Raw genomic sequence first — 16545 nt, 5'->3', positions numbered from 1 at the left:
TGTTTTTACCACCCATGCCTTCACCACTCATGCCTTTACAACAAATTTTGCTGTAAACGCATGTTTGGTAAAGAAACGTGTGGTAAATTCACCCCTGCCCTGCCCAAGCCCTTAAAACGTCCTCTTCCACCCCCTGCCCTGAGCCCTAACCCCACGCTCTGAGCCCTAACAGTAACCCTGCCCTGTACTAAAAACTAGTCCTACCCTCCCTGCCTTGAACCCTAAATCTTACCCCGCCATGGCCTAAAAACTAACCAACTCCCTCCCCTGCCCTATACCCTAAAACCTACCCTGCCCTGTCCTACAACCTACCCCAACCACCCCACTACCGCCCTGAGCCGTAAAACCTACCCCGCCCTGTCCTAAAATCTACCTGACCCCCCTGCAAGACAGGGCAAGGTAGGCTTTAGGGTTTGAAGGTCGGTGTAGTTGTTAGGTCAGTGTGGGGTAGGTTTTAGGATTCAGAGCAGGAGGTCGGGTAGTTTTTTGGACAGGGCGGGTTGGTTTTAGGATTTAGGGCAGGGGCGGCGGCACAGGGTAGTGTTTAGGACAGGGTTGGGTAGGTCTTAGGGTTCAGGGTAGGGCAGGGGGTCAGGGGAGGTTTTAGAGTTCAGGGTGGGGGTAGAGGGGTCGGGGTAGTTTTTAGGACAGGGCGAGGTAGGTTTTAGGGTTCAGGGTGGGGAGGTTGGGGTAGTTTTTAGGGCAGTGAGGGGTAGGTTTTTGCATACAGGGTGGGTAGTTTTTAGGACAGGCCATGGTAGGTTTTAGGGTTCGGGCGTCGGGGTAGTTTTTAGGACACAGGAGGGTAGATTTTAGCTTTCAGGGCGGGCAGGGTGGTCGGAGTAGCTTATAGGACAGAGTGGAGTAGGTTTTAGGATAAGGATACGGGGGTCGGGTAGTTTTTAGGACAGGGCAGGGTGGGTTTTAGGATTCGGGATTTGTGTAGTTTTTAGGGTAGTGCGGGGTAGGTTTTAGGATTCAGAGCGGGAAGTCGGGTAGTTTTTAGGACAAAGGGGGTAGGTTTTATGGTTTGGGGCAGGGGCGGGGGTCGGGTTAGTTTTTAGGACAGAGCTGGGTAGATCTTAGGGTTAGGTCAGGGCAGGGTAGCTTTTAAGGTTCAGAGTGGGGGTGGGGGGGTAGGGTAGTTTTTAGGACAGGGAGGGGTAGGTTTTAGGGTTCAGGGTGGGGTGGGGGTGGTTGGGGTAGTTTATAGGACAGTGTGGGGTAAGTTTTAGGATACGGGGGGTCGGATAGTTTTTAGGACAGGGCAGGGTAGGTTTTAGGGTTTGGGAGTTGTAGTTTTTAGGACAGTGCAGGGTAGGTTTTAGGATTCAGAGTGGGAAGTTGGGTAGTTTTTAGGACAGAGGGATAGGTTTTAAGGTTTAGGGCTTTGGGTGGGGGTCGTGTAGTTTTTAGGACAGGGCGGGGTAGGTCTTAGGGTTAAGGGCAGGGCAGGGGTTGGGGTAGTTTTTAGGAAAAGCCGGGGTAGGTTTTAGGGTTCAGGGTGGCGGCAGGGGGGTCGGGTAGTTTTTAGGACATGGCGGGGTAAGTTTTAGGGTTCAGAGCAGGGGCGGGGGGTCGGGTAGTTTTCAGGATAGGGCTGGGTAGGTTTTAGGGATGGTACACAGCAGGGGTTGGGTAGTTTTTAGGACAGGGCAGGGTAGATTTTAGGGGTCAGGGCGGATGGGTTTAGAGCTCAGGGCAGAGGATGGAAGGGGCAGTTTTAAGTGCTTGGGTATGGTTTCAGGTGTAAAGGGGTAGGGGGGAGGAGAATTTACCATGCATGTTCCTTCACCAAACATGTTTTTACAACTAAATTTGTTGTAGAAGTATGAATGGTAAAGGCATGTGTGGTAAAAACACAGTTGTTGTTGAGACCCCATTGTTAAGGCATGTGTGATATTCGCATGCATTGTTCCATCATACATCTAAGATTTTTCTGAGAATTACATGGATGACAAAGTAAGTTGCTGAAAGTTTTTCTGCTTGTGCATCCATAGAAAAAGAACTGTCAAGACACATTCCTAAGCTTTTTATGGGGCAGTAAGGTATTCGCGAATTGCCTAGACACTCTGGCCATTTTAGAGAAGGTTGAGAGTTGGGTCTATTCCCTAGAATCATCAATTATGTATTTTCCCTATTTAGCATAAGACAGCAATTTGCCATCCACCTGGCTACTTTTTCTAAACAGGGAGACAGATGTAAGGGAGAAAACCAATTGTGTATTATCGTCATATGAGACATGGACAACCCAAGTTCCTGAACAATGTCAGCTATTGGGCTCATACAAAGATTAGAATTGATTAAAAAGTGTTTTACATTTTAAAAACATGGCAATTTTAGGTGTTTAAATGGAAGACATATTTGCATAATAATCACTAACAACTGTAGGTTGACATTCAGAATAATACATAGCAGTTTTACTGGAGGTTCAAGGGAAGAAAACATCTCCTGATAGAGAGACCAAAACACTAATGAATACAGGACTATTAAGGAAGAAACTAGCATTAGGGTGCAATTTACATATGACTTCTCTGCAGTGAATCATGAACTAGTGGAAGTTTACTGTTGACTGCACACTACCAAAAATTATCTCAGGCATGTGTATAATATCATAAGCACTGTCTTCCACAACTATTTCCTATCTATGCTCATGCAACTCCTTTGTTTTGGGTGTAGTTCACTACCACTCTTGACAAGCATGTCCAGTTTAAACACCCTGAGTACAACAACTCTCCTGGCTTTCCTCACTAATCTTTAAAAGTGTCTCTCATATTTACTCCTCCAGCTCTGAGCACACCTCACTACAAATGGTGTCCCACAAGTTTTTATCTTCTCTCCATCCTACCCATGTACTTAGGCGTTCTTAGTGATATAAAGTTCTTGTCCCAATTTTCCTACCTAATCTATGCCAGTTACACCCTTCCCTTCATCTTCTTCATGGAAAACCATTCAATCTCAATCTCTTCCCCTCCCAACATCATTCCTCAGTCCCCCTCTACCTTCAAAGTTGGGGCTTACTTTGTCAGCCAGTTTCAAATTCCCTCTTTCATTATCTTGACTGGCAGCTCTGCTCATATTTGTAAAACCAGTCGGCCAAATCTATCATTTTTAAAAAGAAAAAGATCAAAATATCCCACATCTTAGCCTTACACTTTCTGCCAATGAGCCCACTCCTTATCTATGAACACCTCCTTAGTTCATTATGCCAACACTATCTGTACCCTCCACTGACCTCTGTACTATGTTGTAGTTTTGATCTTTTTCTCTTGCTGCCCACCTACACTACAATACTTCCCCAGTTGATTTAAGATCCTCCACCTTCTTTATACCTTTCCAATGCTGATCTCTTCTAACTGAAAAGTTTTGATGAGCTCCATTCTTCCTAATGATGCAGGACAATTTATCGGAGGGATTATTGACCATCAGATGTACTGTTTTATCACCAGAGGTAAAGAGATATGACAATTTTTAGTTGTAACATAACATCATCAATGGATTTACAAAAGAAATACATAGCACAGATTTAAAAAAGGATGGGATCATTCAACCACATGTACATGCCCACAAATAGACATTAATCGTGAACATGCTCCAATTATATGCATATTTCCATTCAGGTCCACACACTAACAGAAATGGCATAACAATTAATTTTCACCAACACATCAATTCGGACCTAGAGATAAACACCTGTAGGACATTTTGTTTGGCAAAATAGACTCTCCTAGCAAGACTTCCCAGTTCCCATATTTAAAGATAACTTTTAATGTATGTAGGATCGAATTTCAGGGGAACCTGAACATTCTAAGTTAGTAGGTTCAAAGAAAAACTGTTTAACTGTCTCATTTAGAGTTCAATGGTTATGTAAAATCATCTTATTTCAGGAGGTTACATCTAGAGGTGAATTAACCAGCAGCATGTGTTCCTCCGTAACACGTTACATAGTGTAGGAAATTCTGCCTGCAAATTCGCCTCCAGCCTTGGCACTTCCTAAAGAAATTAGAGAATTTACCACCAAACTCTAAATTAGGTCATGGGTCATGCTACAAAGCTCACAGATTGCTCTATTTTTTCCTTGAACACACTGGTACTCACAAGAGTGCCTTTATATCTCATCCAAGCAGCATCAGTTATAATTCTTCCTTGAATATCTTACTCTCCTTGACATAAAATGCCTTCCTTTCCATTTGCATCATTCTGAATGGTCCTTTAGGGTGCACATCTAACCGCCTTGCTTTGGAAATCATTTAAGTGCATCCTTTGTTGTAACTGTCATACCTGAAAAAGCAATCTGCACCATCCAGAATACCAGTTTATTATATTGTCTTTATCTGTGTTCCTGTAAACGTTATCAGTGTTTAGAACAAAACAAAAATCTTTCTTAGTCTAGTAAGATGACAAGCAATTGTTAGAATGATCCAACAGCAAAATAAACAGCCATGTTGTTGTGAATGTTCTTTAAAACACACTTGTGCACCCAGAACATATACAACACACAAACATACCAAATTGTTGTTCTACATTATCAGTAGAAACAACAGTTATTATTATGGATTCAGACTTCAAAGTAGGGCAAGATAATAATTTCATCCTAAATAATCTGAAGTCTTTTGGAGTTTGTTGGTGGAGTAATGGTACCACGTTTCTTTTCAATGTATTAACAGCAATCCTTCCACCTAACGTCATTTACTGTGCATCTGAAAGACACATACAGGAATGTGCAACTTAATTAGTACACACTATAGGTCCACAATAGTGTAGTAGCAAGAGTGGCCAATGCAGAATTATAAAGGAAATCTTGTAAGCTCTGGAATTCAGTTGCTCATGACAACATGAACAACCTAATTTCATTGCTAAGACATTGTTTATTTTTTTCACTGATTTTGAATGTCATGAAGGTTCAAGTGATTCCCAAAGAATGGGTATGCATATGCTTAAATGGAAGCAAAGTTTTAACAGCAACCTGTATCAAAATGAATCACAAAAACAAAGTAGGTGGCAGTGTTCAGCTCTGCCATTCAGGCTGTGAACCATTCAAGTATTTCCACATGAACTCAAGTGCACGCCAGTCTTGATGCTGCGAGACACAATGAAAACTACAAAGGCAACTAGGTAAAAAGTGTATGGAAAAAAGATCCTACAATTTCAAGAGCAGAAACCTTTCTTTGCCTTGTTTGTTTTCCTGTTGTTGAATAAGACCATAGCACAAAGGTGTTTTGGCACACATCGGAAGAATAGTTGGCCTTTCTCCATTACAGCCTTCAACCTTGGGTGGTTCCTGCATCTCACATTTCTTCTTCAAAAAACTAATAGACAGTGTTTGCCTAGTTTGTTCAAATACTTGACTGAGTAACATATAATCCAAGACGCCTGGCAGCTTCTGAAATCCTGGGCCCTTTCTTTTGAGGGAAAGGGTAATAATATAGTTTGTTTGATCCTGAAATTTGATTTATGGATGAGATTTGGTGATGTATTAAAGAAGTGGTTGTCAGTGGTTTCCAAGAAGGCTTTCTTTTAATGGTTCTAAATGGTCCGATCTTTTCTTCAGTGGGACTGTCTATTAAGTGGGGATGCACAGGTTCAGTGTCTTCATTTCCCTCCAAAGTCATACTTTCATTGTCAAAGCTAACCTGTTTGTGTTTCCCTTGAACAGCATTAAATGCCAGATTTTGGTGCTCAACTTGTACCAGTCGGTGAATATCTAGATGTATGTGCCAGGGATCAATTGGGTCTTGTGAAGCAGCATCACCCAGTATTTCTAGGGTGACCCCCCTGACAGGAATTCGCTCCTCAAATGCTTTCGGTTTTTGCACCTTCTTGTTTACGGGGACTGTTGTTACCAGTGCTTCTGTGGTCAAAGGTTCATCCTCACCTGTAGGGAGAAGAATCAAACACAATTATTACACACAGAATGAATGTAGTCATTAATAAACTAAACACAGGTGTGCCAAAATAGGAAATGTAAGTCAAAATCATGACTTGGTAACCAGATACAAATATTATAATAATACCTCCCTCACCATTTCACACCTTCTCCCAGGCAATCATGGTGACAAATTAATTAATTAATTTCAGGATTGGTCACTAAAACCCATTCTAATTAGGAATCAGAAAGAAAACATGAATAGATTCTGTTGTATCCAAAATGATGCTGCATGCTTAATATTTGGCTTGAAACATGTGATTCAGTGCCAGATTCTTTGCAGACTCTACACTGGCTCCCAGTGGGAAAAGAGATTATCTTTAAAGCATTTGGCCGGATGCAAAAATCTATGACACCTCTCAATCAACCAAGTTAAGATTGAAATGCAAACCATCACAACCCGACTATCAGTTGAGGTTGACAAATAAACATCTTGACTGTCCCTAAATTAAAGCAAATCTCATATCAGTTAAATGAAGAATAAGCTCCCATTGCCCCTCAGACTAGTACCTGATAATCTGAAGTTTACAAAGACTGTTGGAAATTGGCTGTTTGTTTGCTTTATCCAGTTCGTGTAATTCAACTGATCCATCTAACTCAGGTGATCTCATCTGCTCACCATTAGATTCTTGCATTCACTAGAGTTTTAACCTTTGTTTGGCATCTAGCTCCTGCGGAGCCAAGAGACCTCTCCAGTGGTGTATATTTAGCACTTATAAATAACCACTGGACTAAACTACTAAACTATTGCCCTCCTCGCCTCCCTCAGGGCTTACTTCCTTCCATGTCTCTTTCCACAAATATCATTAGAAGTAACCATTCTCTTTAAAAGTGAAGAACATGCAGCATGCTCAAGGGTGGCTGTTACACTGAGCCGCAGCTGAGCCATGCATTCTTCTGTTATCTCCAGTGGTTTTTTGTAGACCAACAGAAGCCAGTAAAAATGGCATTTGAGAATTCCAGAGAATCACCTACCAAGCAGTATATTCCTCGAGTCTGTTGAGATCCAGGGATGCAGAGGAAATAATCGTAACAGGAGATCACCATCAACTGTTCCATCATTTCCCTAAGGTCTCTGAAGAACTCAGAAAGGGCATTCATCAGCATTTGCCCTTCCACCACTTTCAGTAGGTCTCTGCAAAACTGAAGAATGGCCATTTCCCAAAATGTGTCATCAGAGAAGTGAAAAACAAGTTTTTTTTTTCACTGCTCTTCTGTCAGAGCAGTAAAGAACTAGGATTTGATTCCTCCCTGGTGCTAAAGGCTTCCTATGAACAACAATGAAACTCATTTACATTATTGAGTCATTTATCAGCTTTTAATCAGAGTAGTTGGACCAGTTAAATCTCCCTAATACTGTTTCTTCCACATCTATCCACACACATCCTCCAGCAAGCTGCATTACGCAATGCACCTCGATAAAGAAAACAATGGTCCCTGTTTAATGCGTTCATTGAGGTAATAATTTTTCAAATAAGCACAATATTTTTATATTTTGTATGATGAAATCTTTAGCAGGTCAATTATGAGGTCATTATAATACCTTCCAGTGGTCAAATCATGGCATTTCCGGACAATGAGGACCTGGCTGCACATCCAGCTAGCATTCCTTGGCTATAACAACTTCCTGTATAGATTTTCTAAATACTAAATGAGTCAGGCGAGCTGGCCACTGTAGATGCAGAACAGTGGAGGCACTGCCTATGCTACTCCAGCCCACCATATTAAGTCTTACCCACCGAACAAGTCGGGAATATTTGCCAAAAGTGCTTCTAGCAACATGGTAGTTGCCCTTTCATGGAAAATGCTAAAGACGGCCAGTCTGGTGAGTCAGTTGGTATCTTTTTTTTTGTTTTTCAAGGGCAAATCCTCAAAGTAGATGTCTGTGCAATGTCCTGAGAAACAATCAGCGGTTTCTTGAAGAATTTTCATCACGCCCTGCTGTTCTTTTGGGTTGTATGTTTTTTTAATACACTTGTTTTGACCTCTGATTCAAAGTTCTGTTAACACCACCAAAGGCGCAGAAGAAACCACTACCTATGAAAGATTCTATGGCAGGACTCAGAGGAGAGGATTATGTCCTTCTTTCTTTGTTTATTGAAATAGCAGCCATATTAAACTGTAAACAACAAGAAGAAAAAATGTAATTTCCCATAACCCCAGGGAACAATGAAGTTTTCAAATATACAAGTTCATGTCCAATCAGACGTTGCCGTGGTCTGTAAACATGTGTTGTCCTTTATCTAGTGCCCTCTTTCTTCACTGCTACCAGCCATGTCAGTTGAGTATTGGGACTCCTGTCCTTTTTTCACATTTTGCTTTAGTTGCTCTTTATTGTAATTCCTTTCAGGTTGTGAGAGGAGCACGCACCTTATTCAGAAGCGGCCGAGGAGACGTCGTGCCACTCCTTCGTGACCACTTTCCACACTAATTTCCCTAACCTGAGGACTTTGGGGCCAGGGTGTGTGGTGGTCTGCTGACCACTAGAGGGCCCATGCCCCTCTCGTGTCTTCATTATGATGCTCACTGACTCGTTGGGCCACCGAGTGTACATTAGTTTCAGACATAGCTGAGTGCCTCCACCCACGGCAATAATGAGCTGAGTGCTCCTCCAGTCTGGAGCTTGAAAGGGTAAGACCCTGTCAGGAGGAGTGACTCCTGCATGAGGCAGACATTGCCCATAATGCCATTTTTGATTGTATTGGGCCCGTTTTTTTAGCAATAAGGGTGAGTTGTCTGCCTGGCTCACACCCAGTGTTGGAGCCTTGAGAAGACTGTGATCCTCCATTCTTGGGCCACACCTATAAATCAGTGAATATCCCATTCATGCTTTCAAGGCCTGTTGCCTGCCAATCCCATATACCTGCCAAGATATAGGGCTGGCTGTCACCTCCTCCACCTACCATTGTTAAGGGCCCCACAATGGCTAGTGCAGGCTATTGTACACTGCTGGGGTTCCTCCCCACATAATCTAATTCCCTCTTACCTGGTGGGTGGCCACTGTCCCGTACATATACCTACGGACCAGGTATACCTACCTCACAACCCCATGGAGGAGTACGGGGAATATTACAGGGAGGAGGTTGACGTTGAGCACTTCCTGGTCACCGAGTTGTGCTGCGATGCAGTAGACACATCCATAATTAAAGCGATCTCAGACTCAATGGTCCCTCTGGAGAAAAAAACTCATGGATATGGAACAATTATGCATGAACCACTCACACAGAGGGAAGACTTTCCTGGGCCTTCAGCCCCAAATCCTCCAGAGTGGCCTCTGCTGAACACTCTGAGAACCCTCGCAAACACCTGCAAGACGCTTTTGTCAAGGTTAAGAAAGCATTTTTAGGGGCCAACCCCTCTACGCCCCGAGACTTGCCCATGCCCGCTGGCTTCTCACAACCCAGCAAAAGCATGCCCATTCCCCCCCCACCTTCAAATGGTTCCCTTACGGGTTCAGAGGGTCAGTCTGACTATGACTGTTCCTGGAGACCCTCATCCAATCCACCCGCTGGGCCACTGTGGAGGAACCCGCTGATGGCCAGTAAGATCTCTTAGACCCAGAGGACGCATGCATCCCCACTCCTCTGAGTGGACTCCTGGTGACAAGATGGCCATGTATGTGGCCAGAAGGCTCTATAAACCTCTTGATTAGGAGCTTAGAAACCGCCTCTGGGCGGAATGTCGCCCTCCCCATCGCTGGATGGGAAATGACCATCACATCCGAGATAGAAGCGATTATGGCACTTTTCTGGCCAAATACATTAAGGACCCCAAGAAGCGTATCAACCGCTCATAGTGGTCATGCGAGGACAAGCTCTTGGACATCACTGACCCACTCATAAAGATCTTTTATACGCCAGAGGACGCCATGACGTCCAGTGCTTTGATTCCCCCAGACATACTGTTCAGTTGGGCTCAACAGCCATTATATTTCTCGGCAATGCATACTGCGCCATCACTACGGATTGGCGCAAATCTTTGCTAATTAAAATTGACCTCAAGCTAGGGGAATTGGCAAAATCAGAGGCAGACCCCGGTGGCAGAGGGTGGGCTCTTTGGTGACCCAATTGTCACAGAGCCTGGCAAATTTGTGTCAACATTCAGTTCACTTCAGAAGGCCCAATCCACTGTCAAGCACATCTTCAATATGCATGTTTTCAATGGGGCTGGCTGTCGTAGGGGCGCCTGGCTGGCCATTCCCATTACTTTGCCTCTGGCAGGGGCCAAACTTCCCAGCGAGGTCAGTGTCAGGGCTCCTCACGCTTCGTGGGATTCTACCCCACCAGAGGGCGGTTGCACCACATAGAGTCACTACAACGGATCCTGCATTGGAGGAGCCAATTCCGGTTCACACAGTGAGTTTTTCATTCATTTCTTGCAGTCACTTGGGGTGTCCACTAGCACAGTTTATAGACAATTGGCAGGCTCTCACATCTGATGTCTGTGTGCTCCAAACAGTACAGGGGTTCCACATAGAGTACTATGGGCCCCCCTTTCAATGTATTTCTCCCCACCCCATCCATTTCTCTGGACAGGAGGCCACCCTTATTCAGAGGGAGGTTCAGGAACTCTTGGCCTTCCAAGCCACAACCCTCTGGGTTTATAAGCAAACTGTTTCTGGTCAAGAAGCAGGATAGGCGTCAGCACCCAGTGATCAATCTCCAGGAATTCAACAAGTGGTTGGTATACTGCCACTTCAAGATGGAGGGCATCCTCTTCCTTCGTGACCGTCTGCGGCCCAATGTCTGGATGGTCCAACTGGATCTCAAGGATGCTTATCTCACAGTCCGCATTTTTCCACAGCATCGTCGGTTTCTCAAATTCCAATGGCAGGGCCAAACTTTCGAGTTCACCTCTCTACCTTTTGGCCTGTTGTCGGCCCCTTGATGTTTCACCAAGTTCTGATACCAGAAAGCTTGAGGGCGTCCAGTATACAAATGATAAGGTCCCTGGATGATATGCTGCTGATGGACCAATGTATGCATGCGCTATCCCATCACCTACAGATGGCTGTGGATCTACTTCAATCCCTAGGGTTTGTCATCAACCAGGCGAAATCAAGTTTGGCTCCTTCATGCTCAACCACCTTTCTGGGGCTTGTTATCAATTCAGTAGCAACTACGCTGAGCCTTCCCTCCAGGAAGATGGCAAAAACTTGACACAAAGTGAGGAGGATGCTGGGAAAACCAAGGACCTCTCTTCACCAGATAGCCAGGGTGGCAAGCCTGTTGTCATCCTCAATTCAGACCATATTTCCAGGGCCCCTACACTTTTGGGCCTTGCAACGTTTGAAGGTATCTCACCTTTGACGTGGTCTCACATATTCCCAGTACGTCACCCTGTCAGATGAAGCCAAGGAGGAGCTCCAGTGGTGGCTCTCCATATGGAGGCGTGGAATGGTCATGCCATTTTCGGATTGTAACCGGATCTTGTGATTCAGTCTGATGCCAGCTGCTCAAGTTGGGGGGCTCGTTGTGGGGAATTCACCACCAGTGAAGGATTGTCCGCCACAGAACAGTTCCTACATATCGATTGCCTGAAGCTGATGCCGGACTCCTCTGCAGTCACATGTTGGACTAAGGACCGGATGCTATCTTGTGTTCTTCTGTAGATGGACAATTTAGCAGCAGTCTGCTTTATCAATCATCTGGGGGATACGCGGTCCAAGTCCCTCTCAGATCTGGCCAAGAACTTTTTGGAGTACTGCCTGGAGCACCATGTTTCTGTGACGGCAGAACATCTCTCGGGGTCAGACAACTAAGTGGCGGACTGGCAATCTCGCCATCTCTGGGATTTGAGCCTGTGGAAGCTTTTTCTGGCAGTGTTCCAAGCCCTATCCTCCCTTGGGGGACCATTCATAATCAACTTGTTTGCATCCCAACTCGATCATCAGCTTTCCTGGCTCTTGATTGGAAGCTGTTTGTCTCATAGGAAAACATATTTGTCTAGAAGCTGGGTCCAGGGAAAGTATCTGTCCTGAACTGGATGTCAGGATAACTGAAGTGTTGGAATCCTGTAAGTGGACTGTAACCAATTACAAAGCGTAGGCTGTGCATGTGTGGAATGAGGTCTAATGACAGAACATTGTTGCAACTTTTGCTGTTTGTGGGCAGTAAGAAACTACTAGTGGAAAATATATATTTTTTTAATTTTAAATCTGAATCTGCATGAGCAATACAGAAACTCAAAGGGCTGTGCTTGCATTTGTGATGTGGAACTGCGTAGAAGCAGTCTTTGTACTACTAATCCACAAATGTTTAGGAGCTCCCACAAATTCTTTGTGGGCTCCTGTAGCCCAAACCTAGACATAGCTTGCAGATTTGTCTCAGTTGGAACTTTTAGACAGAAATATTCTGGTTAACTGTGTCCTCATTTTAGGGAATTTCCAGCCTTGTGCAAAGTCGGATACAACTTCCAGGTTGGTCCCCAAAAAGATTTTTGATTTAAAAGCGTTTTAAAAGCTAAAATTGGAATACACCAAATTCCCACATTATGTCTGATCTTGTTCAGAAGTCAGCCACATAAAGAGCCTCCGTCACTAGTGTTGATGTAATAATGTTTTATATTGTTTTTTTCTGAAGATGCATTTTTATTAATTTTCATTTTACATTCATTTTGAATTTGTTGCCTCTTAGCATTTGGAGTCTGTTTTATGATTCTTTTGGCGAGTCCTTGATGATGAAAGGGTTAGGAACCAGCATATGATGCACAAGTTACCAATCTGAATGTTGAGGTACATGTAATCACTTCCTATCTTTACCTATCAGAGCGACGATACCCTGTTTCTATGCATCGACTGCGACAAATAACTAAAAGAAAGGTATTACAGAATTGCAAAATCCACTTGAAAAACATATTTGGGAGTATTGTAATGTTAAGAACAACAGCATAATACTTACGCTACCATATTATCGGTGGTGTACTCCTATTTTGAGCACTTACTTTGACTCCACAATATTGACTACCAGCACATCATCAAAGTACTGAAATGTGGAGTTAAGAGTGGTAAATCTATAATTTTCTATATATGCTTACCTTGACTATATGAGTCAATTATGAAGTCGACATAAATGCAGTTGGATATTATTAAAGTTATTTTAGCATACCGTATACTGATTTAACTAGGTTACTGTATTATTTTGATTAAGGTGCATACACAAATATTCTGGTACAGTTGCACATCATTCTAAGTATTCCATTTACTGAGATGCAAATAGGTATATCTGCTGCCAAGCCAACAACATCAAGATACATATGCATATTTTAAGGACAGTGAACAGTAGGAGAGGAATACCTAAATGAATCTCAGCCACAAATCATAACTTTGTGCTTTTTTCCAGGCCATTCTTTTTTTGCTCTCATATGAACCAACCACCTGTAAATCAGCTTTGGTACTGCTTCAATAACAACTTTCAAGCCTGAACAGTTAGGCCATATACACTGAACGACAGCATAAGTAGTCGCAGACTGGTTTCAACCTTGCTGGGCCTTTTTGGTCAGGTAGAGCACAGTGCTATAGTACAGTGAGCTACTCATCCATCTATAGACATATCTATTGCAATTAAGCTTCTCGGCAGAACAGAAAAGTGAAGGGTGGAATGTTTGAGTTAATCTCAGGCACTGATAAATATTCTGGTCCTTACTCTTTCCCTACAGACAGGAACGAACAATATACAAGTCATCTTTAATCCCGTTCCTCCAATAGGAACAGTACAGACCAAGCCGCTTGGACTTGAGTCAAGATTGATTTGCTTATGGTTGGTGTCTGCCTGTGATAGAAAAGGTAATCTAAAACAAAGGAAAGGAACATGCCCCTGTCGTAAAGATTTATTCAAGCATTTCATCCATCACTTGTCTAAGTACACCTTAAGCAGGAGGGGTAAGTTCAGAAGTGGTTCATGAGCTTGCTGCGTCAAAGGTATGAGGTCCCACCAAACTGTGAGTCCCAATAAGGCTGAAATTAGTCATGGGTTGCCTATGTTTCAATTAATTTCCTAGTGCTTGGAACTGAACAATTTCTTTTGGAGAAGAAACTAGACTGATTTCCATATGGTTGGCCTGTCAAGGCACAACAAATTAAAAAACATTGTAATGGAAAGTATGGGTGAGAATTATTCAAGCATTTCAGCAGTCAAATTTTTTGTTGCTTATTTAAGTCACCCAGTAGGATGGGTATGTCCAGATTTAGGTCTTGATCTCACTGTGCCATTGTATTAAATTTTAACTTCTCTAGTGCAACTGAAGAAGACTAAAACTGGTATGGGGTGTGCTTGTGTTCATGTTCAAAACAGCTGTGACCAGTGGTTTAGACTGCTAGAGCAAGGCGAAGACTGGCTATCATTTGGTTGACCATGTTTGCAGTGGCACAAATGAGCTGAAAAACTATGGCCTTGAATGCAGTTCAAAGTAATTACTAGTGGATGAGATTAGTTCAAGCATTTAATTGATCACTTTGCATGTTGTGTTTAAACAGGAGAGTCACTGTGCCTGGCTACTAGTACCACAAAGTAAATTTAGAGCAGCTTAGTGATTGCCAGCAGAAATACCAGAATTTGTTCATAAATATGAATGATGTTTGTGGATATTATTTTGGAGTTGCGCTGTACATCACACCCCAGTCCCTTTGTTTTAGTGCACAGTAAGTAGGTCTCAAGAAAGCTGAGTGTATTAAGATGAAAACTTGGACAAAACATATTTTGACATAACAATTGAAAGGCTCCAGGTCACCTCTGGTAACCAGTCATCAAAGCTGACGTAAAAGTGGGACTAAAACAGGTACATCTTCAATGGGCATCAAAACTGTGCAATACAGTTTGGACCGAATTCCTGGGGGAAGTTAATTACGTAGCTGAGAGTCCATAAACGCATATCTGTGGCCTAGCAAAGTAGGTTGCACTTGTAAAAGGGTTAGGATTTTCTCGCACTGATACCTCGATGTACGTACAACTCCTTGCATAGATGAGAAGAGGACGTCCCTGCGCATGGATGACCAGGAATTTTGAACATGAATCTCACGGCACTTTGTGCACTCCCACAAGCTTACATGTTGAGGGTATTCACAGGACCACGCTCAGGGGGTCCTGTTATCAATGGTAAGATATTTACTCCTGTGAAGGGGAAGCGTAAACTCCTTTCCCTTTTCAGGGTGGCCGGGGATCCCCACATTTTCTAGTGGTGTAGGAAGAGAATGTTATGTTTTTATAGCATACAAAAATGTGCATGTGCATATTTTCCCATGCAAATAAGGAATCCGTTAACGTTTTGCAGGATGATGTATGGAAAGCTGGGGCTGGCACGGGATTCAGGAGAACTGGCCTACCCAGACAGTGAGAACTATGCGCCCCTGGCACGCAGGAAATCCGCAAGTAGAAAGTTCCAAATGTTTAAAGAATGGGGCCCTTCATTTGTTTTTTGCCTCCACGGTAAGCCAGTGTAACTCTCTGGATTGTATCAGTAAGTGAAATAATATTTCACTTTTTAAATCCTATATTAACCAACAACAATTGTGAATTTAGTCATAGAGGTGGTGCTTATGTTCCAGCTGAATCTTTTTTGCTGCTTAAGTACTGTGGGTAGGTAACAAAGTGTGCCAGCCATGCACTCATCGGCTTACATAAACGATTAGATGTGTAGACGTGGCAGGGCTTGAAGCCATTTGGACTGAATCCCCAAGAGAAAAACAAATAACTCACTGTAGCAGCCTGATATCGGAGAAAACAGACCTTCCTTCGGGTGCACTATATTTGTGTAACCATTAGCCAAACCATGTGAAAACAGTCACAAGTCTCCACCTTATACTGCAGCATGCATGTTTGCCACCCAGAAAGTTTATAACGCTGCATATAGTCTTCCCAGTGAATACACTTTAATCCAGTATTTTTATGATGTAGCAGATAAAAGCGTGTGATTGACTTGCCTACAGTTAGTATTTCGTTATCATTCTGGATTTTTGTAAAGTATATATTTATTCAACTCCACGACTGCGTACACTGACGGTACATATATTGTCAAGGTACGTGGATGTGGAGTTAAGTACAGTAAATCCATATTTGCCTATACATACCTTGGCAATATGTTGGTGGCAATATTCTGCCCATGATATTAGTGTAGGTTGATAATATAAAATATAAAATCATGGTATTATACACTGTAGAGTCCCTAATTCATTTACCACCGTTCATTTATCGATGAGCAGTTTTGTACTGCCCGCTCATGCAGTACTCCAATCAGCACGTGGAAGGAAATGCTCCCTCTACTGAGCTAAAGTTTCCAATACTGTTCCCTTGGGGGAGTGTTCAGTAGTTATTACCTCCCCATTCTCTAGTATGCTATCATTTGCTCTGTAAAGTTGTGATCACAATAAGGCCCGGCCTCAGCTCCTGCTTTGTCACATGCTGCTGCTGGTGATGAAGAGACATTCTTCCTCTGAACTAATGGCATACTTGTTCCATCCATCACTTTGTAAAGCGAGCTACAATGTCACACGTGAAAAAGCCTAGAGAGTTAGTCACTTTTTCTTATGATTTCAGTGGCATTATTTCTTGCTTTCCACCTCAACGAAGCCAGGAGTGGAGCGGTGGGCCACAACTTTTCTTTCTGATGGATACCTCTAACCACGG

General features: G+C 43.1%; 1 protein-coding gene across 2 annotated transcripts in view; it reads right to left on the bottom strand.

The window, feature by feature from the left end:
• Positions 1-335: 335 nt before the first annotated feature.
• The window catches only part of C10H9orf152 (chromosome 10 C9orf152 homolog), a 163509-nt gene continuing 147299 nt past the window's right edge, over positions 336-16545 (bottom strand). The window contains exon 2 of one of the 2 annotated variants that reach the window (XM_069211092.1): positions 336-5875. In XM_069211092.1, the coding sequence (XP_069067193.1) occupies positions 5337-5875 (539 nt within the window). In that variant the 3' untranslated portion in view covers positions 336-5336. The remainder of the gene's footprint in view (positions 5876-16545) is intronic. The other variant, XM_069211093.1, reaches the window with a different exon arrangement.

The sequence above is a fragment of the Pleurodeles waltl genome, chromosome 10, assembly GCF_031143425.1.
Source record: "Pleurodeles waltl isolate 20211129_DDA chromosome 10, aPleWal1.hap1.20221129, whole genome shotgun sequence".
Lineage (NCBI taxonomy): Eukaryota > Metazoa > Chordata > Amphibia > Caudata > Salamandridae > Pleurodeles > Pleurodeles waltl.
This window is presented reverse-complemented; position numbering and strand designations above follow the sequence as displayed.